This window comes from Syngnathus acus, chromosome 10 (assembly GCF_901709675.1).
Source record: "Syngnathus acus chromosome 10, fSynAcu1.2, whole genome shotgun sequence".
Classification (NCBI taxonomy): Eukaryota; Metazoa; Chordata; class Actinopteri; order Syngnathiformes; family Syngnathidae; genus Syngnathus; species Syngnathus acus.
Window position 1 is genome coordinate 9,232,619 of NC_051095.1, and position 27,219 is coordinate 9,259,837.

At 41.1% G+C, this 27,219-nt stretch overlaps 1 protein-coding gene across 1 annotated transcript in view; it reads right to left on the reverse strand.

The window, feature by feature from the left end:
- Positions 1-874: 874 nt before the first annotated feature.
- adad1 (adenosine deaminase domain containing 1 (testis-specific)) overlaps positions 875-27,219 on the reverse strand; it is a 34,720-nt gene continuing 8,375 nt past the window's right edge. Inside the window, exons 3-14 of the mRNA XM_037262216.1 lie at positions 5,201-5,320; positions 4,474-4,569; positions 4,247-4,372; positions 3,926-4,093; positions 3,739-3,810; positions 3,490-3,615; positions 2,924-3,221; positions 2,775-2,850; positions 2,514-2,670; positions 2,211-2,445; positions 1,830-1,962; positions 875-1,578 (exon numbers count right to left, since the gene is read on the reverse strand). Of these exons, the coding sequence (XP_037118111.1) occupies positions 1,465-1,578; positions 1,830-1,962; positions 2,211-2,445; positions 2,514-2,670; positions 2,775-2,850; positions 2,924-3,221; positions 3,490-3,615; positions 3,739-3,810; positions 3,926-4,093; positions 4,247-4,372; positions 4,474-4,519 (1,551 nt within the window). The 5' untranslated portion in view covers positions 4,520-4,569; positions 5,201-5,320 and the 3' untranslated portion in view covers positions 875-1,464. The remainder of the gene's footprint in view (positions 1,579-1,829; positions 1,963-2,210; positions 2,446-2,513; positions 2,671-2,774; positions 2,851-2,923; positions 3,222-3,489; positions 3,616-3,738; positions 3,811-3,925; positions 4,094-4,246; positions 4,373-4,473; positions 4,570-5,200; positions 5,321-27,219) is intronic.

The window sequence follows — 27,219 nt, forward strand, 5'->3', positions numbered from 1 at the left end:
ACATTTTTATCGAACCATCCACGTCACTCCAAATCATTAAATCCATTGGAATCTTCGTCCTTTGTGTAAACATCGGCGCTTCTAACCCCGGAAGTGTGTGCGGTGCGCCGCTGACGTCAGTTGCAGTTCAATTATTCCACGGGCCCATATAACTATATATAAACTATATATCAAACTATAATATAAACAACAATTTGAACAAACCATCCATGTTACTCCAAATCATTAAATCTGTTTACAAATTTCGAACAAAATCATCTTAACAGGCCCCTAAGGAGTAAACAATATACTATAATTAAATAAAAGTAGTCCACATAATACAATAATATTCTTGTATGACTTTTAACCAACTCATAAAATGAACACTACTTTTGATGATTTCAGGAGCACAACTTAATAGAAGACATCAATCAATCTATATTATATACATGTTATTATTGAGAAAGCAGCTGTGGGAAATTGGTTTCAATTAAAATATTTAAAAATTAGAGCTGTACAATAAAAAAAATCTTAATCCTGTCACACACATATGTCCATGATATGAGAAAAGTCAAGTCAATGTCTCATACTAACAAACAAACAGGAAACCAAAGTATGTTTCCTGCATGCTTCCTCAACACAAACTAAACAAATCAAAGACCTAAGTGGTCGTCAGATGGGGGTTTGTGTGTGTGTGTGTGTGTGTGTGTGTGCGCGTGTGTGTTGTGTGTGTGCGCGTGCGTGTTTGATGCTGAAGGAAGCCCAAAAAACTTTTTCAGGCCTCTTTCTTGAACTCATGGGACCATGACAAGTGGGTCATATGGGATAAAAATCCAATATTTTGAAGTGTGAAAAGTATGCAGGTGGTGGAAATTATTGACATAAAGAACAAAAATAAGGAGGGGAAAAAAAGTTTTATCCATTTTTTTTAAGACATACTGAAAAAAGGCCTGGTGTTAAGTTCCATTTGCTGTATTCACGCATGAAACGGCAGTTTTTTTCCCCAACTACAAAACTACATGTAGTAAACATTTTAAATGACATTTATGTTTTTCAAATTGTCTAACATTTTGGAATGGAATGAAACATAATACTGCAATTCCAACAGTTCAGCTTGCATGGTGTTTTACAGGGGTTGAAACATTTCTATGGCTTAAATCTTGAGACACAAGCCTTGCTCATATGGCAATACAAAACTTAAATAATGAAAACTTAAATAGTATAGGCCATTATTATTACACACCTTGGAAAGAATAACTTATTTTCCCCCAGCAACAGAAATATTTAACAAGTGCATGTGCTGATTTTACAACCTAAAGAAGCCTTGCATGCAATTTGACAAACCGTAAACAACGGCTACCAATGTATTATGTGTTTGGGGTTCTTACTTTAAGGTATTTGAGCATAAAGACCTATCCAAATCAAAGTGATCAACAAGAAACGAACATTTCTTCATTCTGACTCTAATCCTTTATGTATAGAGAGCTACATATTGAAGTCATCACTGACCATGTTCTTGTCGGGCCAGGAACCGAAGCCTTGCTGCTTCAGGTAGGTCCTCAGAATCGTCTTGGCCTCCTGATAAGCTTTCGCCGCCCCCTGTATGGACAAAAACATATAATTACTTCAGTGGAAATTGAAAGCTGAATATCCAAGCGGGGAAGAACACAGCTGTTCTAATTTTAAAGCCATCTCGTATTTAAGGTCAGCATGGATGGGTTTCTGCTCACAGGATACAATATGAATGGATTACTTTGTACTGTGCAAAAAATAAAATAAAAAAATGTTGTGCCTGTAAAACATTGTAACACTGTAATGGATGAAAAAGACGAAGGGTTGTTCAGGCGTACCTTGGCTTCTCTGTATGAACTTGTGGCAAGCAAGTCCTGCCGGTTGGCCTCTTTGGCAACCAACTTGAAACGGTGCAGCATCGCTGCTTTGCACAGACGGCTCGCCAGAGCAGGTCCACTCTTGAAAGGAGACCTATTCAAATTTTTTAGACATTGCATCACTGTTCAAACTATTTAGACGTCACAGGAACAAAGGAGCACACAAGTACTGCACAGGCAAATCTTTACAGAGCACAAGCTGCGCTGTAATATCCGTCACCTTCTGATTTGGAAATCATCTGTTCCCACGAATAAAATCTATTGCATGATGACATGCTCGAAGCAGCGTGTGGCAAAGCGTGAGGAAAAAATAAATAATGCTTGATATGATATCGCGCTTACTCGACCGTGGTCTTGCCAATCAGACCGTCCACCACCTCGATTGAGGGATCACTTTCGCTCCAGTTGAAACTGTAGGTCACCAGGCCGTTGTCAGGGCTCCCGCTGGCCACGGAGGGCACAGTGCAGATGAGAGGCCTCATCATGCAGTAGAACATGGGCAGCTGCGCGGTGATGCCCTCCGTGCGGCGGTTCAATGTCATCTCCATGCCGCGGATGTCCCCGCCACCCAAGTCCCCTGGAGAGATTTGTGAGATGTGGTGATGACGGATGATGATGAGAACCTTCAATAGAGCTTCCACTTGCCTATGAGGATACTCCTGACATAGACTGGCTCGATGAAGTGGCTCAGCAAGGCTCCCTGGTAGCCCAATACTTGCCACTGAGTAATCTTGTCCATGGGAGACACAGTAACTATTTTGGTGCTGGCGGGCTCGAGGGCGGTGGAGAAAATCGAGAACACCTGAAAAAGGAAGCGTGTCAGTAGCCGTTTGGGAAAGGCTCATGTTTGTTTGAGTACAGCTGATCGAATGTACACGATTATTTTCAGAGAGTGACAGTACTCACCTTGCCCTCAACCGAAACATGCAGGCCCATCTCATTACTCATCTGTAATGTGGATATGCAACGAGGGTTCAGGGACCTGCAAATACATCAAAGTACAACGCGCGCATTAAATCCCATTTACAAGCAGCGGTTATTCAGTGACTACTTACAGTTTGGAGGGTATTTGAGCGGCGCCCGTGGGAACCTGGTTGATGTAGAGGTGGAGCGTGATGCCGCTCTTCAGGCTGAGGAGGTGGTGGTTGTTATTGTTGTGCTGGAAGATGGAGTTCTCCACCAGTTGCGTGGTTTTGCTGAAGAACATCAGCAGGTGCTGGTAGAGGAATCTCATGAGGCACCTCCTGGCAGTAACAACCGCGTGCGAGTCGTGCACAACGCGTCCATTTACGGACGTGCTGCGCCCGGCGCTGCAGTTGCCAGTGCCGATGGCTACCACCTCATATCCGTCGGCTACAGAGAGAAAATGAAAAAGGCAGTAGAGAAAGTGCAGCATTACATCCTTAATTTATTTGCAAACAAGTGCATTTACTCAAATAGTGACCTCCACTTTAATAGATACTAACAAGTCGTTTTTCTCTCTCCTTTTTACCAATACAGTTTGCCCTCTCCTCCTTTAATTAGGCTCAAATAGGAAAGTAGAAATAAAATTTGGCTGGCAATCTTGAACTCAAATCCTATCTGGATAATAGCTTAGTACGTAAACGCCCACGGCACTCACAAGTCTGAATGACGAATGCCGCGACGGTGGCGGCGCAGGCGAACAACTGCGGTTGGTTGTTTATCAACTTGCTTAGTTGATTCTTGACGGCATTTGGTATCTGGAGGTTGGTGGAAGTCTTCCTCTCTGTCGAGTGATATAAATAAAAGTATGAGAAATGCCTGAGAAAATGTAATTGCCTCAATGTCAAAAGCATCCCATCATAAATTAGTGAAAAGAGAAGTGGCACATAGAAAAATGCTGGACTACCACGACTAAATGTGTAGGCTTGGATCTCTGACTGCGAAGACTCCTCTATAACTGGTAGAGATGGCGTGAAAGCTGAAAGGGGGGCAGAGGGAGAAATACTCAAAACAGGCAGCTTCTTTTACAGATTTGACTATTATCACTTATTCAATAAGGCGGAAATAAAAAAATTTAAAAAAAATGGCCTGACTTGATATTTTGGGTAGGTCAGCCTTCTCTTCCAATGTTGGCAGCAGGTCCTCAAGAGCCAGCTCCGCCGCTTTAAGCCGAGCCACCTTCTTTGTCGTCCCCATGCCTGTCTTGTACTGGACACCGTCAACCAGCACGCAAAAGGCAAAGAGAAATCCACTTACGTTGCCTAAAAAGTCAGAAAGGTCAAGAAAGCTTGAGTTTATCGTATATTATTATTATTTCAAGTGACACATTTCCATTTTCATGATTTCAAGAGGCACAGTTGGGATTTACAGATACACACAAAAAAATCAGCTATTCATAAAATAATCATTTGCACCGGTGGTCACAGTCTCCTTGAATTCCAAGTGGAACGGAACTGTGTGGGCCAGCTGATGCAGCAAAGATACCGCGTTGGTATGACCACTTCGGTACCTGTTGATCAACTCTTTTGATCCAACAGCATCTTTGGGTGTTAGGGGGAAAAAAGAAGGCAGATTACACTATTTATTTTAAATTTCTAAATACTTCTCGTAACTTTGTAGAATTCAGAAGGATGTGACTTACTGTTTTTATAGAAATTGGCTTTCGAGTTTCTTGCAAAGAGGGCCATTTGAGACCAGCTTGTGGACCGTCAAAAAAGGGCGTCCAGCAGCAAAAAATCTGAAAGTCGAGTTCACAAAATAAAAATATAATTTTTTTTTTTTAAAAAACGTCCACAATAATAGGCACAAAAACCACAATAACAATACATTTAGCTCAACAGGTTTAAGCGTTTAAACGTTTAACCGCACATTAACAGGTCAGTTAGCCAACTAAATATGATGTCGAGAAATTACAAAAGTTTTAAACTACTAAGTGACTTTACTTTAGTTCTAAACTACTAAGTGACTTTACTTTAGTACTTTACATCTCTTCAGAATTCTAGTAGTAGTTAACGCGCATATTATATTCACAATAATGCTGATGCTTAATGGGCGAACCTGCTGATGCTAATTGATTAGCTAGCATCGTTAGCATGACGTCGACATTGCGCTAACGATAAAAAAATATTTCATGACATCCGCTGAGGCCTTTAATTCTTGTAGTTTACAGTCATACATTTATTGCGTTGAGTCAAAGACGCCACATGGCCTAATTTATTGGCAAAAGCTAAGCTTTTAAACCTTCATTCTCGGTCTCAATTAAGTAAACTACCGAGGGTTTAATTACGAAACCTTGCCGAACTGTACACGTTTTATTTGTGTCTTAAAGTCTTTATATATGTATATGTTATAGATGATTTCTTCCTTACCCGTCCAGCGGTCAAGGTTGGCACGCCACAATCCAACTCAAATAGCTTGGCTCCACAGGGAAGGGCTACCGAAGTGATGGAGGGAGGGTTCAGTCTCCCGACCAAGAAGCCGTGCACTCCCTAACCAGAATGTGGCAAGCAAATATTTTGAATTATAGACAAAATATCACACATCTGTTATTTAGTACAACACAGTATCGTCATACTCAAATGTACGAAAACTTCAACAACAAAAGAACAAAGTATTGAAGAGAGAGCAACAGCAACAACGGGTTTTATCTGGATACGATATCATATCGATACAAGGGACTACGATACGATTATTGCCGATATCTTAAAGCCTGCTGTGGTTCATTCACGATACATCACGATATAGTGCTCCACGATCGATATTTATTTTATTTTTTTTAAATAAAATATAAAAAAAATATATATATTTTTTTTTAAATAAAAAATATAGAACAATATCCTGATTTATAACAATTCATACGCAAAATCAACAAGGTACTGCAAACTCTTTATTTAGGAAATTACAAGAGTATTGTAGTATACAAAGTGCTTATTTTAACACTGAACTTTATCAAATTCCTATATTTTTTCTCATATAAGTAAAGAAAAATGAATATTCTTTTTTTTGTAATACCATTAACTTTAAAGTGCATTACTGAACTATTTATTTACAATAATTTTAATTGTCCGTTGAGCCATCTTTTCTTTGGAATCCAAAGTGCTTCCAAACGAATGACTTGAAGCCCAAAGGGGAGCGAATTTCCTCGTCTTCTTGGACACTAGCCATAGCACCAGCCCAGGAGCCGCGTAGTTGTCGGTTCCCCTTTCACGTGCCTGCTCTGCTCACAACACAGCACGCCGCGTACTGCTCCCGGAAAGAGGAAGCAAGCAACAATGAACTGGATTTCAAAATAGAGTCGCGTCTAATGTCCGAGGTCAAACACGGCGATATAAATCGATGTTTACGTTTAGCATCGATGCCAATAAATCGTAGAGCATTATATCGATTAATCGATGTGTATCGATGAATCGTTACACCCCTAGTACATATACAACATGCAACAGTATACAGTGTTCCCTCGCTACTTCGCGTTTCGTTTATCGCGGCTTCACTACATCGCGGATTATTTTTTCCAAATTAAAAAAACATTTAAAAGTCAAAATAAAACTCCTAAATTGAGGAAACGTGTCTAACCTTTAGGACAATGTTCGTTTACATTCCTTTAGAAGTCCGTTTTTGCGTGTTAGCACGATCGCAAATTAGCATCTTTCCGCTAACTCGTTAGCCTGCCCAGTACTTCTCGTTGGTGACCGTACTTCGCGGATTTCACTTATCGCGGGTGTTTTTTGGAACTAATTATCCGCGATAAACGATTGATTACTGTATTTAGAATTGTAGACATTTTTTTCTCACGTGGTAGACAAAGGAGGGTCTGAAAAAAAAAATTAACAATTAAGATCAATTCAAAAACGTGCAGAAATGAAAGCGCTATGTTTTCCATGACTGCCAATTTTGAGGAATGTCTGTAATGATGTAAACGTGAGGGTTTTGCCAATGAAATAGTGGATTTAGCACAGACCCTTGTGGTACTTCTTGTAAAGGTTCTATTTAACCTAGTGGAATGAAGTAGTAAGCCAGAGTACCCAAAGGGAACCCACACAAGCACCAGAAAACCTGCAAATGCCACAGCAGGCCCAAGCACAGATTAAAACCTCCACTAGTGCACCTGTTCACCAGGTGTGACCATCGCAATTTCATTTTTTTTATCTTAATTGTTGGCCTCTCATGAGTGTTAAGTGTACGAGTTAATTGTGGTTTTGGGTGACATTGCCTGAAAAGTTGTTTCCATATTACTTTAACGTGATGTGACTGTCTGTAGGGGAAATGGCATGCATTTACACGATATTAACAGTAAATCTAGGCACAGTACCCACAGTGAGTAATGAAGATCAGGGTCGCTTTGTTTTTGAGCAACCATCTTGAAATGGGAACGTGAAAAGGGGATTTTTTTTCATTAACCACATAGGCTCAAGCACAATGATGTTAGGGGTGTTAACCACAAACCATTTCCAATATATAAAACTGGATGTCAGATTACTCTCAGTTTCAGTTTTATTATTTTTTGTTTTTGTACATTCAGAAATGAAACCTAACCCAACCTAAGAAAAACAACATGAGTGTATCTTACCTTACCTGGAAGAATCTTAAACCTTCAAAGCATCATTCAAGATAATGGAATTCCCCACATAAATGTGCATTATTCCATTTTCGCAAAAGATGCCATCTTTTCATCCAATTTATACAATAGATAAATACAATGGACATAAACTTATCATATCTAAAGATATCATCTAAGGTAACTTATTATTTAAATATACGTAGGTGTACTGACAAGTCAATATGTCAAAAGTACTTGGGTTTTTACATATGTTTATGTATGGTTAATCAAAAAACTTCAGTATTACACTGGAGGAAACAATATGATCATCCACTCATAACATCATCATGATATGGCAATTATTCAATTATTGATACATTGGAAGAAAACCATCAACATCACAACAAATTACATTTTAAAAAATCATTTTTTGAATTTTGAAGATAATTTAACCGCTATAAAATAATAGTCTGATGAAAAGATGTCCTATTGGCATATTGCAAATCGTCCATGGAAAGAAAGAAGGTAAAACTGTATGTACTTGGTTTGTATCAGAAATTGACAATACTGTTACTTGAAGAAACATGATAAATCACAATTTCTTTTATTGAAATAGATTACGGCGATAGTGTGACAATCAATACACTCAAAGAAAATCATTATGGTTACATAGCAAGAACTAATTGAAACATATTTGTGCACGTTCATGTTTTTTTCTGCTAAAATCAGCTTTATTTGGATTTTTTTTTAAAAACGTCTAAAATTAAAACTTGCATTCCATATCTGACCTTGAGAGATACCCAAAAGACTTCCGGACCTAAATTGCTACTTAACAGTAGAGGGCAGTGTAGGAGTAGAGATCAACATCAATCTGCTGGATGGCTGCCATTGCACATTTTTGATGTGAAAAATTAATTTATTTCAAACATTCTGCACATGAAGCCAATTAAAAAAAAAACAATGTGAATATGCTGTGTACAGCGCTCAAGCTAGCACACTTCTTTTTATCAAGTACGAAATATGCAACAATGAGCTACAGTACTTTGACATCGCCCCTAAACCAGGATTTCCCTAACTTAAGATGGATGTGGTGGGTTGACTGTCAGACTTAAATGATATATTATTGGTATTATTTCATTCTGTGTCATGACTTTGAGCCTCATTGATAAATAACAGCAGCTCAACTCCAGGCTGCTGCAAGTTGCATTCAGCCGCAGTTCTCCGCTGCGTCTCCACAGCCCGAGATTGAATCTTCCCCATTCATTAGACTAAGTGGATGAGGCTCTCTAATAGGGGCTCCCTTCCCCTCAATAATTGCCATTGATTGGCGTAAATTAGACCCTAGTTGCCAGACGAGTGATTCTCGACGACGATAATCCGATTCCCAACTCAAACTAATAGGATTTTAACTCTGGCTTTGGCCTTAATGTCCGTCTGCGAAACCTGTCCATGGCCCTTGGCCCCATCTACACCGGGTTCTCTGGATCATATCTGGTCCAGGACTGGGTGTGTGGATTCACTGGGAACAGTCAATGACCGGTTGCCCTTCGCAAGTCTTAACTGGTGGCCATTCATGTGCGCCAGTACCTCACAGATGTTCTATAAATACTCTCTTTCAAAAGAAATACATCGTATTACATTGCACCGTGCATGTGATGAAGCTTAACTGGCTAATATTCATGTCACTTTCATAATCAAACTATAGTGTTATAAATGGAAATTCTAATATGATTTGGAGTGAGTTTCCAGAGTATTTATTTTGACGTTCATTCTATCGAATGATACATTATCAGTGAGCGACAAGCCAACAATGGCTTTACGTACGGTCAAACCGTGTGAGAGTGTCAGAGAGATAACTAACGGATGCTGACTTTGTGTGATGAGTTTAAAAAAGCATTTTGTAAGTTGCAAAACACATTAATAGATGACTGATTGCAATGCGTCGCTCAACTTGTCACTTTCATCAAAAACAAAGATCACCAAAGAAAATAATATAAACATTCACATTCAGCCTTTCTAATATTGCACAAAAATCAAATATTAGAACTAGATGTACTTTTAAATAGGCTAAATTGCATTTTGGCCTAATAATCTTAACTCTGACCTTGCAGAAAATAAACTCAATCCAACCGAAATTAATGTTTATCTGACAACACGAACACAGTGAGTGACATCCCAACCAACCAGTGGTACAGCTATGATGACCATTTCATCCAATACTTCAGCCAAAAAGCCAACGATGCTGTAAAAAGGTGGAACGTAGTTAGAAACCCAAGTCACAGAACGAGGAAACATGAATGTCGGGTGACTGAACAGAATTGTGATTGATTTGGAAAAATAAGCAGTTCATAGGTCACATCAAGTAAACTGCATGTACTCCCACCACTAGTTTGGTGGTTAAAATCACATTTAGAGGCGCAGTGGTCCGTTTTAACAAATGGACTCTTTTAGCACAAAAATGGTCGTCGTTGACTGATCACTACTTCACGACTTCATTAATGAAGAGCTGCTAGCAAGTGGGAGTAAATGCTGTCATTTCAATGATGAGCTAGCGCCATTGTTTCAGGAAACTAGCCGTCGCAAATCCATCGATATCCATCAGTATCCAAACAAGTCCATAACAAGAGTACAAGTGATGTTCTTTTGTTATTCTCTTGATAAGGGGGACGCCGGTGCGACGACTCAGGCCCGAGGACTAATGAATCTCCACTCCATTACTCCTGAATCGGACAGATTGCTCTCCCGGAGAAATGAATTGAGTTTTTTGTATTTGTGAGATCATTCTCCCTCCATTAACTGCTCTTTATCCCGTCTCTTCATCACAGGGAAATCAGGTTAGGCAGCCATGATTAGCCGGGGTGGCCTCCCTTTTTAAAAGGTAATTGGGTTTGGCGGCTCAGCTGATAGTGCCATTAGGACCAATAAAGGCTGGGCTCGGCTCATCGAGTGAAACAGATTCTTCGGCGGCAGATGGCAGGCGGAGGGATGATGCGTTTGCGGCGAAAACAAAGTTTGTGTAACCAAAGTAGTTCAGGGGCATTCTAGCGGTGCGGTGCGCCGCCCCTCCCCACCCTGCCGGCCTGGCCTAATCGCTTTAACATTTTCATCTTTCCTCTGCTGTGACATTTTCAAAAGGCAGAAGATGGACTTCAGTGGAATGAATTATACTTTTGTGGAAAAAAATCTGATCTGCCATCAAGAGTCTTAAGCTACTTACATTGATTTGTTTTAGTTGAGTTCTTATCTATTTCAGTTTTGGTTGTAGTTTTTTTTTTTTTAACATCAGGAGTATTTGTCGAGTGGAAGTTAAAAAAAAAATCTCACGTTGAGTATTGTAAGATAGTGAAACACAATTGCCAAAGGACTGTTTGACCTTTCTTCGGAAAATCTGTAAAGTAAAAACCGAAGTAATTACATTTAAAATTAACCCAGAAAGCTAATTGACAAAAATGAAAACGAAGGACATTTTTTGTTATAATTCCAGTTTGATACAGTAGATTTAGTCACTTATCTTAAAAAAAAATGTCATTTTTATTTTATTCATTGACAAAAACGATTTTTTTTTCAAATCCAGTTGAAATGATTTTCTTAGTTTTTGTTAACTATGATAACCTTGGTGTGGAGGGGTTGATCAATTTTGCCAGGACGCCAACAGGCGTGTTGCCAAACGCTGGTCTATGAAAAACATTAGCCGTAAAATCCTGCCAAGTTGCGCTGGTGGATTTTGGAAGGTGAGTGACGGAGAGAAGGGGGTGGGCCAACTTTTAAAATGTCGACTGGTTGTGTGGGCTAAACGAAAATGTTGTGCATATATTATCGCCTCATGGCGGTAAATTGTATTAGAAGAAGACGGGGTGCATCACCTTTGCAGTATCAAAAGTTAGTAAACCGCCCAGGACGTTCATCGGGCTGCGTGGTGTCAAACTGTTTGCAAAGAGCCAGTCTAGAAGATGAAACATTTTGCATAAAATCCTGCCTCTGCGGTTTTTTACAGCGCTACAAGGCCATTAAGGATCTTATTTTTCTGCTAAATCACACTCTGTATATCACATCCTGCAGAGATAGCGATGAAACGATCTAAAAATATGCGCGTTTGTTCACTCCTAAACGAGCAATTAAGAAGATCATTACTTTGACGACGGGTCATTTAGGAAGACTCGGGCGTAACTTTATACGGATTTTATCGCGACGGCCGCGTAAACTGCACTCTACCTGTTTTTTCGGCAGCTGAGGCCCGGCGGGGCGCTGAAAGCGAATACCTGATTGTGTTAGTGTCTCCCCTTTAAGCTGTTGTCACCTTGCTGACCGATTATGGGCAATTACCCGCTCTGTCGGAATCCTAGCCGAAGAGATTGAATTCGGATTGATTTTGGCCCGCGAAAGAGGAGGGAATTTAAAGCCTTTTTTAATTGGGTATTTGGTGTGTGCCGATCTGAACAGCGGGGCCTTCCCCAGGGATCCGTTATGGGCCAATAATGGCATCGGAGTGCGGTGGTGGTGCGGAGGGCGGGGCGGCCGCTCCGGTCTCGTCTGCCGACTCCCTCCCAAGGCCATAACCCTGCATTTGCTCTGAGTGCTTTTCTATTATGCATTGATAGTTGAGCATCAATCAATAAGTAGGGAAACAGAAAACCCAGCGAAACCAACTTCTTAAGTGTAAAATGCCTCTTAATACCCGAGGCCTCTCAAACAACTTAACCTGGACGCTTTTTACCCTCACCCTTTCCTCCCGGTCGCTCTTTGAGGGACACATCCCGGCGCCGGGCGACGCCATCTTTTATTTACAATGTGGCTGAAAATGTGCGGCTCTCGGGTGAAGAAACGTCAAATTGCTGATAAACTGCCGTCTTTGCAAAAGCCAGAGTGGTCGTCGAGCCCCAGCCTATATTTTTCCTTTCAGTTTTGCGGGAAAGTCAAGAGGGATAAGGTCACCAGAACACCTGCGTGATCGTATTATGGATGTAGTGAAATCAAATCCAGCAAATGGTTTTAAAATGACCCAAGAAAGATGGCCTCCTTTTAACGCTTAAGCGCAGAAGACAGAGTCGCCTTTCACATTAATAATGCCGCACCGGGGCTGGATTGGGACGATTCCGGGAAAAACGTGGGCCTGAAGATAAGGGCACAGCGGTAGGAAGAGATAAGCGGAGCAGTCACAGCAACGCTCAGCCACAGAATACACAAAGTCCACCTCAGGCCTCACGAATGCGCCCCCACCGGGCTCGCCTGTCACCACTAATGCACCTTTTTTCCCCACAGTAAGGCTATCTCGCGGCTTTGCGGGATTTCTCGGAATGGCCGAGTTCACCTTTCCTCGGATCCAGATGACAGGACGTGATAGAACGCGGAAACATCGATCGCTGGCACACATCTTAAATGTCCATCGGCTGACGATTGTGTTTGCAAATCAACAGGTTAGCGGCTCAAGGCGCACCCCTTTTTCGACAATTTTTACCAATCGCTAAGTGTCACTGCTCATTTTCTCGTTTGGGTTTATCACAGTGGCCGACAAAGGACTTTTGGCTCAGTGAACAGCAACCATTTAAAGTCACGCCGCTGTTTCGACATTCTGACAAATTTGGTGCACCCCCTCTCACTCACTCATGTGCTCCAATTAATTTACATATGCGCACCCCCAGGAGGGCACACAGTTCTGGAATGCCTATTTCAGGACCCAGTTTTTCAATAAAGTAACCTTGACAAATGAGTCAACATATTAATCTTTTTGAGTTTATGGTTTTAACCCTGAATTGCATATCAAAGTCAACAATAGGTTTTTTAGTCTCTTTAAAATAAAGCAAATAAAAACTTTGAAAGTTCTGATCGCATTGACGGGTGGTAACATGATGTCCAGAGGTCAGTGGCAGTCAAAGGGTCAACAGCAGAAGGTCATGATTAATGGATCTTTGGATGAAACTAGCGAGCTAATATTACCAATCGTCCCTCACAGAAAGCGGAGAGGGAATTCCTTTCCTTGTGAAGTTGTCACATAAAAAAAAGCCGTGAGGGGCAAACAGCTTGGTTAATGAGTTCAAGTGGTCACAAGCTTTAAATTGACCAATCGGGAGGAGAAACAGGCAGCTAAACTACATGGAAAGGCAATGAGGTATTAGCAAATCGGTGCAGGTTGTACAGAATGAATGATCGACATAAATACAATGTATTCCCTTGTCTATGCATCAACATGTATAAGAATGAATAACACTATAAGAACAAATGAAACACTTTTTCTTCTTAACCTGTCGCTGGGAAAATTCAATTGTCCTCATGAGGCTAAAGTACTGTAAAGCAGCTACTGTCCTTTAGGGGGCGCATCCCACCCTCAACACGCTGATGTCCTCTGGCTTAAAATACAGAAAAACATTGCAATGAGCCAAAATATTGACATACATGTGTGTTCATCTGAAGCTGGTGGGCAGTCTTTAAAGCTCATGGGCTACATTTGATTGTTTAAAAACAGATAATAAGATAAATTTAACGAGATATATAAACACAAAACAAGTAAATTAATGCAGTAAATATTACTATTCTATACTAAAACATTTTTTTTGAAATAATGCAAAAAATATTGTTTGTTCTTGTATTACGATCCTATACTAATATATTATATTCTTTAACGTGGTTGACTTGTGATGTATTTTAATTTTATACCCAGAAGTAATTGATACAAGTATTACAGGATTCGAGAATATATATATATATATACATATACATATATATATATATATATATATATATATATATATATATATATATATACACACACACACACACACACACACACACACGCAGGCACGCACACGCACGCACGCACATGCACACACACACACACACACACACACACACACACACACACACACACACACTTGTAGAACACGTTAAAAAGTTCGAGCCTCACTGTACAAGGTGCTACTGTCAATGTGATGCCTTTGTTATCGTCCTAACAGGATGGACCCCTATGGCTATGTTTTACCCTGTAGTATGCGAAAGCCAAAGCATATGCAGTATTGTGCGAGAGCTCATTTGAAGCCCGGCAGGTTTGCTTCAAGGCCTGCGAGCCGCCGCTTGTATTGGATTTCACAGAGAGGCGCTAAACACGCCGCTCTCCTCTGCATCGCTGTTGTTCGGACACGCTCGGCTGAGACGAAGAGAAGCTCTCTAAAGTGTCAGCTCAAGGATGTGGGAACTACAGGTCGCCTTTCGCGCACACAAACTTATGCCTCTCACGTTTCAGCCCACAATATGGGTGGATATTACACCAGGCCCCCGCTTCTGATAGAAAATCAAAACAAAGTCGAACGCAATGCCTTCAGTTCTTTCAAAATGACATCTTTTTGTCAGCCAGTGGCTGGCGTAGGAAGCTAATATAGCAAACATCCAAACGGAAGGTGTACACAGAAGGTTCATCAACACCGACTCCTGCTGAGAAGCCAATCAAGCCAATCCAAATGGGGCCTATTTCAAAGCTAACCAAGCAATCTACATATTTCCTTATTGATCCTTGATGTCAAACAACCCAACTACATGGGCTTAAACGCATGGCAACAAAATAAATTCACTCTGTAATGACGGCCAAAAGTACTAGAACGCTACGAGCCTTTACTGGCTTCATTTGTTCTCACCGTCAATCCGTCGGCGTATTGTTATTTTAATCCTCTCCTGAGCCCACTCCGCTTTCTACAACGTGATGCGATATCAATATGAGAGAGGACAATAAGACTCTCTTTGGGCAAATCATTCAAAAAGATGCTGGCTTTTGTCATATAGGAAACAAACCCTTGATGAATCCCCGGAGGTTGCGTTTATTAACTCCATCACGTGTCCATAGGTGCGCAGCAGCTGCCGAGACCCCGAGGACGGGAAGCCCCCAACCCACCAACCGCACCCCCCACCCTTTTCCCTTTCTCCCGCACAGGCCCGAAGGCCAGCCTGTTGTCATGGACTAAATCAATGCTTGCCCATCAAGACGACGTGTCCACGCATTGATATTCCCCCTACTCGCTCACTCTTTATTATTTTAATTAATCAGGATGGCTGCACCTGTCTGTCAGTTTATGCCGCTCGCCATTCCTCGTGCATGGAAAAAAAAGTAATTAAAGTGGCTGGCAAAGCATTCTGGGTGTTTTTTTTTTTTTTGGTTTGGGGCAGAGAGAAGATCAATTGGATACAGATGCCAGAGCTTTCATTAAAAATCCTCTCGCAAGCACCCCGAGCCGTCTTCTGCGCTCGGCCAGGTGAAGCCAGGGTTAATGAAGCAGCGGGCTGTGTTATGTGTAATTGTAAGCGGGAATAAAGCATGGCTCCAGGACCAAGTCCAAAATATCAGCTGTCTGATAAATGATCAAGGCTTATTATGGCTTGTTGGAAATGTCATGACTGGTGTCATTATATCATTGTGTCATGTTTACTTTTCAATTAAATCTGGTGATGAGAAAATTCCTGGGCTCATACTTGGGAATGGGCTCAAATGAGCTTCAATTGAAAGTAGATATGCTCGACAGATTGCTGATAGTAAATGTTTTTTTTTGAGTGTGTGTGTGTGTGTGTGGTGGGGGTTAAGCCATCTAATGTGGGCGGAGCATAGCATTAGCACAATTTGATGATCATTTTGAGAATTCTCTGGAAATTAGCTTCGGACAGCAGTTTGTTTGATCAACACTTGGCTATTATTTCAGGAAGCATGAAAATTCCTTGAGGACCCACCCCTAAAATTGAACAGGAAGTGGGACATTTTGGTTCAAAGCAGAAATTTGGGATGAAATCCAGTGCTCATACACAAGAATTTAGTCAAATTTGCCCCTATCAGAAGCAGGTATTCTAGACAGGAAGGGTAAAACAAATACAAGTACTACCTCAGTCAAAAAAATAAATACAACCCCTGTACGTATATGTCTACATGTAAATTTCCAGCTCCCTTAAGTGGCCTTGGGGAGGGGGCTTTGCTCCCTCCCACCTGCGATGGTTCTTGTTCCAGCGTTGATATCATTGCCTGTGACTTGATTGCACTCATACATCGGTCACCCGGCGCAATCACATCCAAAGTCATATCTGGTCTCGGCTTTATGGCTCCGTCTTTCAATAAAGCTTCAACTGGTAAGCACCGCAGAGGCGGAGAAAGGGCCGTTGTCGTACGCATGAGCAGCGCCTTGTGGGGCCGACTTAGTGTCAATAAGCGCCGGAGTGGCGACAGCAAGCGGGAAAGGACAATCAGGGAGTCTACGGGGATGCATAACGCAGCGTCGGTGGCTAAGGGAGTCTCCGCACCATAAGTGGGGACGAGGGTCTCCCACAGCAGTGTGGATAATGACCTGCATTATGAAGCATCAGACCACTTTATGAGGATCCCTGAGAGGGCGGCGGCAAGTCAAAAAACGAGACGTGACGCCATGTAACCTACTAAAGCTTTCCATTTGGATCCTTCCCTCATTCCTCCCTCTTCACTTGTCATTTCTATGAAACTGGAGCAAAGTGCTTTAAAAGGGTGAGACGGGAATATTCGGCGGTTGCGGAGCTAAATGCGATTATTGTCGGAAAAATGCACAAAAAGTGATATTTTATTACAGCTGCAAGGCTTTCAAAAATGACCGGAAAAGGCAGGAAAATGGAGGCCGGGCGTGTTTTAACAGCGTGTAATCGCTTTAACCCTGATGTGCGCTGTCCTTTTCACGCCGATAAGATGCGTTTCTGACCCCTGATTGGATTAAGTCAAACTTCATTTTGGTGAAGAGGAAAAACCACTTTGTTGCGATTACCGCGGAATTTCCAAGATGGATGAACATAATAAATGTCTTTTTTTCTCCCCCTTCATGTCGCGCTCAGACGATGGCAAATCATTATTTGATCCCCTGCTGGATTTGTATGTTTGCTCACTTAAAAGTAAATGAACAGCCTCTAATTGCCATGTTTTCTTTTGTATTGCTTATGGATTGGCTCCCATTTCCTCCCACATTACTAAAAACTTGCACAGTAGGCCGATTGACCCCTCCAAATTGCCCGTAGCTGTGAGTGTGGATGATTGTTCTGAGTGAAAATGTTTTACAATATTGTGCATTTAATTAAATAAAACAAGTATTTGATCCTCAGCCAGAACTCTCTGTTACGTTTTGGGGTAGGAGGAGGTTGAAAAGTCCGAAATGCCAGCTGGCGCTGTGGCCAATTGCAAACAAGTTTGAGACTAACAGAGTTTGACAACTACTGACAAAAGGGGACTTTGTTGAAATTTGTTGGTTCCCGGTACCGTTAAAGCAGGGGTGTCAAACTCATTTTTGTCGCAGGCCGCATCATAGTTTCCCTCGGAGAGCCATTGTGACTGTCAATGTCTTCTCTATACATACAGTATAGGCTACACAACAAACTGATGAATAACGAGTTTTAAAATCAGAGACTAGTAAAAATTGTTCAAATATTTAAAAAGATGAATGGTAATAAAAAATTGCTATGCGGTGTCTCTATTTTTTTTTAAAGTGAAGACAATTTGTAATTTTAGATGCAAAATTTGTCTTCGCTAGCCACATAAAATGATGTGGTGGGCCATATCGGACCCCCGGACCTTGGCTTTAATACCCATGCGATTAAGTGAAGTTCCTTTGTGCTTGACTGAAAACCTGGTTTCCTCAGCAAGAAATGAGTCGTTCCAAAAATGAGTCATGGATAAGAATTCTAGCACGAATGATCCAAAACATGCGGTCAGGATGCAAAAGGATTGTCTCTGCAAGAAGCATAGTGTTAAAGGTCACACAGTGGCTTAGTCTGTCCCCAGACCTCAACCCAATAGAGAAGCGGCAGAGGGAGCTGAAGTTTTTGTGTTTCCAGGCAAGGAGTTTTTGTAAACATGGAGTGGTTTGCTTCAATATCAAATCCTTCACTTAATTGAATGTGAAACATTTTAGCACATTAAATTTTATATAGTGAGTTTTTTTTTGGTCTTTTTATGTAACTGATTCTGTCCATTATGGTAATCAATAAACAAGCATAAATATAGAGCCTGTTCATTTCTTTGTAAGTGAACTTACAAATTCAGCAGGGGATCAAATAATTATTTCCCCCACTGTATATAAGCACGCGCCTCTTGATCCCCAAACGCATAACAGCGTGGCAGCATTATGAGCGAAAATTGTTTAGGATGAGCGTAAATTGCATTGACCATAAGTGAGCCGCATTTCCTCAGCTCATTTCGCTTCCAATTAAAAAAAGTCGAGCAGAGAAAACCTCCCGTGACCGTAAATCCCCCTTTCCGGACCGACTCTTACGACTTCATTTTGTTGTGCAATGTTATTGTAACGAGCGGCCAAAGAGCCCCCTGTTGTCTTTTAACTATTTTACTCACAATTAATAAAAAACAATCCAGCGTTAGAAGAGGGTGGTTGTAATATGTTTTCCAGGAACTATACGCATCACCGGAGCACATGTAAAAGGGAATTGTTATTTAATATGGAGGGAAAAGGCACATGATAAAAAATGGAATGACACCTGTCAGCAGCAAACGGCGGGGATTTTTTTTTTGTGTGCAAAATATGCAAGTTGAACAACAGTCTTCTGTCTTCATGTTTTCGTGCCTTATCACCAAGATCGAGTCACGCGTCACAGAAGTTAAGTACAAAGGAGCATTCACGCCGGTGCGCTGACAAACGTCAACGTTTGATGCAAAGTGCTCCATCATACATATCAAGCTGTTCTCGTGAGAATTTCGTCCGTTGGGAAAGTTAAGCAGTGATGCGGAAACGCAAATTTCCCCTCCATCATTTCAAAGCCGTTAGAGAGGTAAAGCAGTGTTTGGTTTCATGTATTGGTTTAAAAAAAAAAAAAAAAAGTCAAATGTAGGTTTTTTTTTTTTACTTTGTAAAATAGGCTCAACCTCCAGTGGGTGGGATTAATAAAAAAATAAAAAATAAATAAAAAAACTCAAGGAGAATCCAGTATGGAATAATATTATACAATATTAGTGTTCTATTAAAAATTTTTGTCAAGCGAAAATAGATTCAGTTGAAACGTAGTATTTATGTTGCAATATCATGAAGTGAAAATTCAAGCTGTTAAATGAGTTCATATTTATTTTCTATCCACAGTGTCTCATTTGACTCCTTTGTTAATTCCCTAAAATGAGGATAACGTTTAGATGTTCCACTGTCGAGAAAGAAAAGATGATAGCCTGCTGTATAGCATTGAAATCATTATATTAATTTTTAGAATAATGCAGTTTTTCACAGTGGTCCAACTGTTATATTTGTCCGAATTATTTCGTTCCTCGAAGAAGACAAAGCATCAACTTCACTTCACGGTAGATTACGAAAAGGTGGTCGCTAATAGATGCCGATGTTCTGGGAAGCCACCCAATTTTACATCAATTCAGTCTGCTTGCCATTTTCTTTCTCTCCCTCCCCTAAATAGCGACGCAATCATTCACTGAGTATTATGACTCACTTAATGACAAAGTGAATAGTCTTTGACACCGACACGTCACAGCGTGTAATCCGATTGGGACATGAAGCTCACTCCTCCTTTCACACCCGCACCCGTCGGACAAATCTCCATCCCAGCTTTCCCTTTTTTTTTGCGGCGCTCTAATCGGTAACATTATCCCCAATGAATGGAGGGCTGGAGAGATGGATGGATGGCGCTGGCGGCTATAGGGCCCGCGAGCAGCTGAGCTCTGACGGGTGACTACGGCCCAGCGGGGTGAGACGGCCGCATCATTAAGCGTAATTACCTCCAGCTAATCCACTTCCACGCCGTGCAAAATAAACAGCCAGGCCCATTAGAGGAGCTGACTGTCAGGCTGCAAGTGGCCTGTGGCTCCTTTGGCACTGATCCCCAGCCACATGGGAATAAGAGAAGAGGGATAGGGGGGAGGTGGCTATATTGTGTGGAGGTGCTGGCTACATGCTGGCAGAGCTGGTGTTTTTGTTTTGCCGCTTAACCCCACCGCCATCACCCCCCCCCCCCCCCCCTTCCTCCCCTTCCCATGTACCCAGATGGTGTTCATTGTGACCACCACCATTTGCGCTTTGCCTGCAGGCACGCCGCCTTTACCCGTATCACGGTGTCACGACACCCACCAACCTTGTTACACGCTGCACTTTTGGGAGGCGCTGATTTATTTGCCCAACCTTTTATTAGTCAACCTGCACCAGACTATTTTTCCTCAGAAGGGGAAAAAAACGTTCAATGATGGCAATGAAATGACGGTCTGTGTTAAATGCGAAAAAAAAAAAAAATGGTGAGAATCGGGAAGTCTCTACGAGCAAATCATTTCTGTCTGTGTAAAGTGCAAAGAAACGTCTTCTTAACTTGATACATCACAGACAAGAATCCTCACTTATATTTCTCTGCCCAAAGGGAAGATGTGTATTCAGGCTATGGGCAAAATTGGATCAATTTCATTTTCTTCTCATGACTTAATTTCACTTTGTGAGGTGATTAAATCTGTTTTGGCCCTACATTTGTAAAAAAGGTCTAAAGTCTGATCTTCACTTGAGAAAATAAATGCCCTCCCCAATTCCTATTTGTGGTATTCCAACTGTGGTTTGGGTTAACATGAAGGCTTTTAGGGGGATAAAAAGCCGCAAACACAATCTGCACTACATTCCCGATATATTTGGTAGTTGAGTAACTTCTTTGTCATGATAATCAATTATTTTAGGCTTTATATGGTAGGAAACGGAACTTAACTGAAGGTGAGGCAGGGCGACCTTGGTCACTGCTTTTAAAAATCAAATCTACTTCGAACTAATTCTGCCGAGGTCAATTTCTTGTTGGGAATTAAAGTTGCGAGTTGAAAGTCATAACGGGATCAGACAATTTTCTAAGTCAAAAAATTGAAACGGTGCTTTTGCCTCTCTCTGTTCGCATCCACGTTGTCGCCCCCCCCCAAAAAAAAATAATGAATCATTAAAATCGAGTAATCGCCCAGTTTTAGAATCCACAATTAGAAGCGCATGAGCACGAGCGTTTACCGACAACATCTGCTGGCCAGCTGTAGAAAAACAAGCCAGGCCCAAAGTGAGCCGTAAATCACGTGGTCAGACAGCCAAACGGCCGACATGCAGTTCACTTGATCCTTCCGCCGACAGGTGTCTTTGACCCCCGATCCCCTCCGCCCGGAATAACACCTGCTCCTGGAAACTTCCGAGATCCTGTATCCTCCCCCCCCCGCCTCGCCCGGCGACCCAGCCAAGCCGCCCCAAAGCCAAAGAACAAGCGGGAAGAAGCATTAACCGGCCGCTCGCCCGGCTAGCCGCTAATGGATGGGAGCCATTTCATCAGCAATCTGACATTTAATGAATATATATTTTATCTGCCCGTGCCGGTTATCGGAACGTCCTGCCTGTTCCGAGAAATGGTCGCCGTGGGACTCTTTGGAGTTTCCCCCTCTCTGACTGGCACCTGCACGCCAATCGGCACTCCCGCCTTCAGCCCTCGGCCCCTCTCTCCAATATGGTACGCCGATTAATAATTCATGGGCGGTTATTAGGGCCGGTTCAATAGGAGATGTGCTGATGGAGGGTCGGGGCTTGGGCGAGTGCGCCCCGCAGGGATGCTGCATGTTGTTGTGTCAGCCCCCCATCTGCCAGAATGCAATAAGGCAAACAATGGAGGCCTTGATTTCCACCAGCAGGCCCATAATCTTTAAATGGCTATTAGCTGAAGAGTGCAACCAGTCAATAACCGACAAAATCCTTTTAAAAGCTTCTCTCGCTCGCTCACTCACTCTCTTTCACTTCTTCTCTCTTTTTTTCCCCCCTCCCGCGGTTCTTCCCGGCCTGATTCTGATCAGACCGGAACGCAGACGGAGCTGCTTTTCACGATCGGGAATAGAGTAGTCAAAAATGACACTCCTAGTTCACAATGTTTCCAGTAAAAGTAAAAAGTAAGTAGTCCTTGATAATAATTACATATGAAGTGAAACAAACTAACGAGTTTCTATTGAGTAAATTCTGATTAGTGGTTTTTTTTAAATAGGATTTTTTTTAATGATAATCTTACAATCCGTCTCTATAAAAGATGAGGCACATTCAAAGTGGAGGCTGAAATGTGGCTTGACATTCCTTCCTTCTTTTTCATGGGTCAACATAACTTGAGGTGGGGTTAGCCAGAAAGTTTACTCAAGTAAGTACTGTTGGTTTAAAATAATATCACTCAAGTAAAAATAGAGTCCTCCAAAACTTAGGATGCAGTCAAAAAGCGTAAAAGCTACCCGGTGGGTAACTTCTGATTTGTTTCACTTTGTTGCCAGTTTTAAACATGCACGATAGGTCTAAAGACACGAGGTCACGCGTCAACAGTGCAGTTTTGACTAGCCGCCGTGACCCTTGTGTTGCACCATCACATGATCATCCAGTCAGGTCAAAGGGCAACGCTCATGGAGGATGCAGCGAGGGAAGGAAGCGCAGTGATGTCATGTCATTAAAGCATTAGCATACAATGTTTCAGTTTTTTTCCCCTTAGTAATTAAACTCACTTGTCTAATATTTACATTTGTTTGAGGACTCTAAAGTGGGGAAAAAAAAAAAAGAACTTGAGAAGAGTGCAAATACTTTTTCACGGCACGAAAGCGTAGCTATTTTTTCCTGGTCCTCATAATAATAATAATATTTTTTAGATATTTCAAAGGCAATATAAGATTGTTGAAGTGCAAACAAGGGATATTGGTTAAAATTGACAACCATTCATTTTTGTAGACTTCCCGTTTCCTGTGTAGAAAGCGGCCCTTTAGGGATTATATGAAAACAACAGATTTCATTTCCATTTTTATGCGCTCCACAGGAAAGCGAACCTTTTAAGTGGACACAGGAAAGCCCTGAAATGCTGTCACAAGCTTCTCACTTCCTCCCGTCTCCTCCTCATCTTCTTCTTCTTCCCCCTCACTCGCTAACTTGCTCCCCTTTTCCTTCTTCATCTTCCACTCGTGATTGTTCGTCGTCTCTTCCGCCTCCTCCTCCTCCGCCGCCGCACGCATCCAGCAAAGAGCAATCTGTCTTCATTGTGGAGACACATGTACTGTTTTGACACTGAAGCCTCAGACGGAACGGAGGAGAGGAAGGAAAGCAGAAAGCTCCTGACAGCCACGCTACGCCAAAAAACATCAACAAACATTACTGGAAGCGCATCCATCACCAACAACGTCAACCACTACAAATTTGCATGGCGGTTTCAAGTCGAAATTTGAGGACACTAAAGCCGTAAACAAGCTTGTAAGATTACAAAACAAAGGTCGTCATTTTAGGAAAATTTGGTGGGAATTTCACAAGTGAGAACAAAAAGACTAAACATAATTGAACGATAATCTTAAATTAAAAGGAAAAAAATCTTGTTTCTACAAATCGATTATTTTTTGAGTCATATTTATAAATTTGGTGAGCTTTAACTGTGTGATTTTATGAGAAAACAATACACATTTTACAGAATAAATTCTGAACTTTACAAGAATGAGGTCAGAATTTTACAGAACCACATTCAAAAAAAGCCTGGAAATTAAGTAATCATTTTCAGGAAAAAGAAGTTGTAACTACGACAATACAAGTTTATCAGGACAAAGACACAATTTTAGGAAAGTAGTCATTTCACGAGCGCTGGGGCTAGAATTTTGTTTAAACTCTGTGAGAATGAATGAATTATGTTATGACAATAAATTTTCACTTTTGTGAGAACAAAGTTTTATGTTTGAGTAAACTTGTACTTTCATTTGCATAAATGAAATCAAAATCTTATAGAATAGTCATTATCTTCAGACAATAAAGATTTTATGAAACTGGTCATATTGTTAAGAATGAAATCATAATTTTACAATGAAGTTATAATTTTATAAGAAAAACTTTTATCATGAATAAAGTTTTCATTACAACGTTAAAATACTAGTTTAATGAAATAATTCACATATTTAGGTGCATAAAGTCATAGTTTTATGCAAAAAATTTTTTGCAACAATCAAAATATAATTTTGAGATAGTTTCGTGAGATTAAAGTGTTCAATTTTGCGAGAATATAAAGTTGAAAGTCCTAGTTTTAACACATTTAATTTGTAATGTAAAAAAAGGCGATTTACAAAAATAAAGTTGCAATTTTGTGACTCTTAATTTTAACACAATTCTTTTACAAGAAATTCATCTTTAATAAAAAAATAAAATAAAAATGTAATTTACAAAACTGTTCCACATGCTTGTCCATATTCCCGCAACGAACTCACAAAGTCAATCGTAGATGGTTTGACCTGATTTAAGTTGACCGATGCTCATCCGTCCACATTGGCATGCAGTCTATTTGCAAAGTACATGATCGTATTTTTCAAGTCGTACGATCCATCGCGAGCCGACAGTGGCGGCATTAAGTGCATCACGGAGCTTCGCTAATGCAGTTGAAGAGCAGATGAATCTCATTTGAAAATGTCTGCGCTGCATTAGCCGCAGTGCTCACCACGACAAGCATGCTGACTTCCACATTATGCCAGCAAGTCCACCAAAAAGGACAAGAAAAATAAAACCAAGTGAACTTTCACTGTTATTCTGTCATTGTACTCCTTCCAAATTTCTCAGTCAATTTACTATGAAAAAAAAAATCCAAACAGTTCATCTCATTCTGGAAATATATTATCATGTTCCCCAAATTCCTGCATTTTCTTGTCATTTCACATGACAGCATTTCCAAACAAATGTAGACATTTTACAAAACTTACCCTTCCACATTTCTTGTTCAAACCATTCCAACTTGAAACTGTTCAACTGGTGAAACAGAACTATTTGAAATACCTAGAAAATTCTCACGTTGGGAGAAAAGAAAACCCAAATGGAAGATTTTACGTATTCCCCGCCTTCTTCTATTCTGAACCATTCCAACTTCAAGTTGCACATTTCAACAGTTCAATTAATTACAAAGCATTTCACTTCAGCGTCAGCTCTTCAGACATCACACACAATTGCTACAGAAATTGCATTCTCTACTTGACGTATTGACTTTTTTTTTTTTTTTTCTCTCTCTTTGGTTTCACATTCAGCCATCAGAGTGACACTTTGACAGAGAGCCACGTCGTTGTTATTACCCTCACGGCGACTGTCCATACATCACGTCCCCGCCGTAACATCCACTTTAATTGAAGTGTCATCTTCTTCTGGCCAAAGTGAATGGCGTCAAATCCACTTTGACAGACGTTACAAATGACGCCAGTGCCACACAAAATTCCGACATGGGCCAAATTGTTTCTTATTAGTCTTATCCTATCAGGGGCCATTTTGCTGTTAATTTAAAGGGCACCGTATATCATGCATCCAGAAAGTATCCCATCATGAAAACATGGGAATTATTATCATTATAATTATCGTTAAAGAATTTTAAAATGTATGTCGGTGAATCAAGATGTCATTAGTGCATATATCCTATCATGAAACACTTTTGTTCGTATAGGTTTGGTGCTGCTATTTTGGTTAGCACCGGCATTTCAACGGAATCAAACTATTTTATGACACTTACTACTTAGCATTACGCAGTACAACTAGTATTGTAGTGTACATATAATTTATAAATTTCAAAAGCACTCGTTTCCACCAAAAAGCACAGAAATTTACATCATGAGTGTGTGTGACATTTATCCCCACACAACTCTCCACGCACACTGACAGAAACACAGACACACACGAGTGTGTGCGTGTGATATTTATCCCTACACAACTCTACACACACACACACACACACACACACACACACACACACACACGAGTGTGTGATATTTATCCCTACACAACTCAAAACACACGGACACACACGAGTGGGTGTAATATTTATCCCTACACAACTCTACACACACACACACACACACACACACACACACACACACACACACACACACACACACACACAGTGGCCATGTGCCATCTCCACACAGCAATAAGAGTATGATTTACTATGAAAATGATGGCGCGTGAGCATGTTTGGAGCCTAATGTTGTTTTTAAACTTATCACATCAATCACGTCAATTCATGAGGAAGAGGAAGGGGGGGGGGGGTGTCCCTGCCTCCTTCCCTCCCCCCATGAGAATGAGCTCATCCTTCCACAGCAGACGCGCCGGCCTGGCGCTGGCGCTGGCTTCCCGTCTCGACGCGAGACAACAACAACAACGCTGCTCTTCCTCTTGACGAGCCTCCGAGGTACGCTTGATGTCAACACCGACGCCTCCTCCCCAGCATCCTCTCGCATCTGCCATGCCAAATCGATGCTTTTGATGGGCTTGTTCTTTCACATCAAATTCAGACAAACGTGGCTGTCACCTCATGTGTTGGAACATGATTTTTCTACTTAGAAGACACAGTCTACATTTTTTTAAACGAATGAGCAGTTATGTATTACATTAGAATCCAATAAAAAAGCCATCTGGGACAGTGACTGAACTGATATGATGAAATGATTTGGGGATTCATCCGAGTATCATGCATTCAAAGGGACAATACAAAGAAAGCGTCATGTTTTTTTTTTCATCAAGATAAGAAACAAGGATTGGGCATCTTAAGCTATGATGGGGGCCACGAATTTCCATCTGTGCTACTTCACGACACTTCCGAACAAACGTAAGACAAAAATGGCATTTTAAATATAGACAAAATATGCACTGGCCCGCAAATAGCAATAATTTGCATGTAATGTAGGCTCATTTAAATGCAATTGGAAAATTGAAGGTTTGTTTTTGTAGACCTTAGAATTTTTCAAGAAAACAGGGTTGGTTGGCTCCTACCCCCATAAATAACCCCCGGCCAAAAAATGCAAGTCGCTCAATCTGTGAGTGCCAAACCAATACTAGTGATTCATTTCAGCCGAGAAAACATGTTCATGATTTTCCCTCTCATTTATTTTTTTTCTTGGGGTGGTTT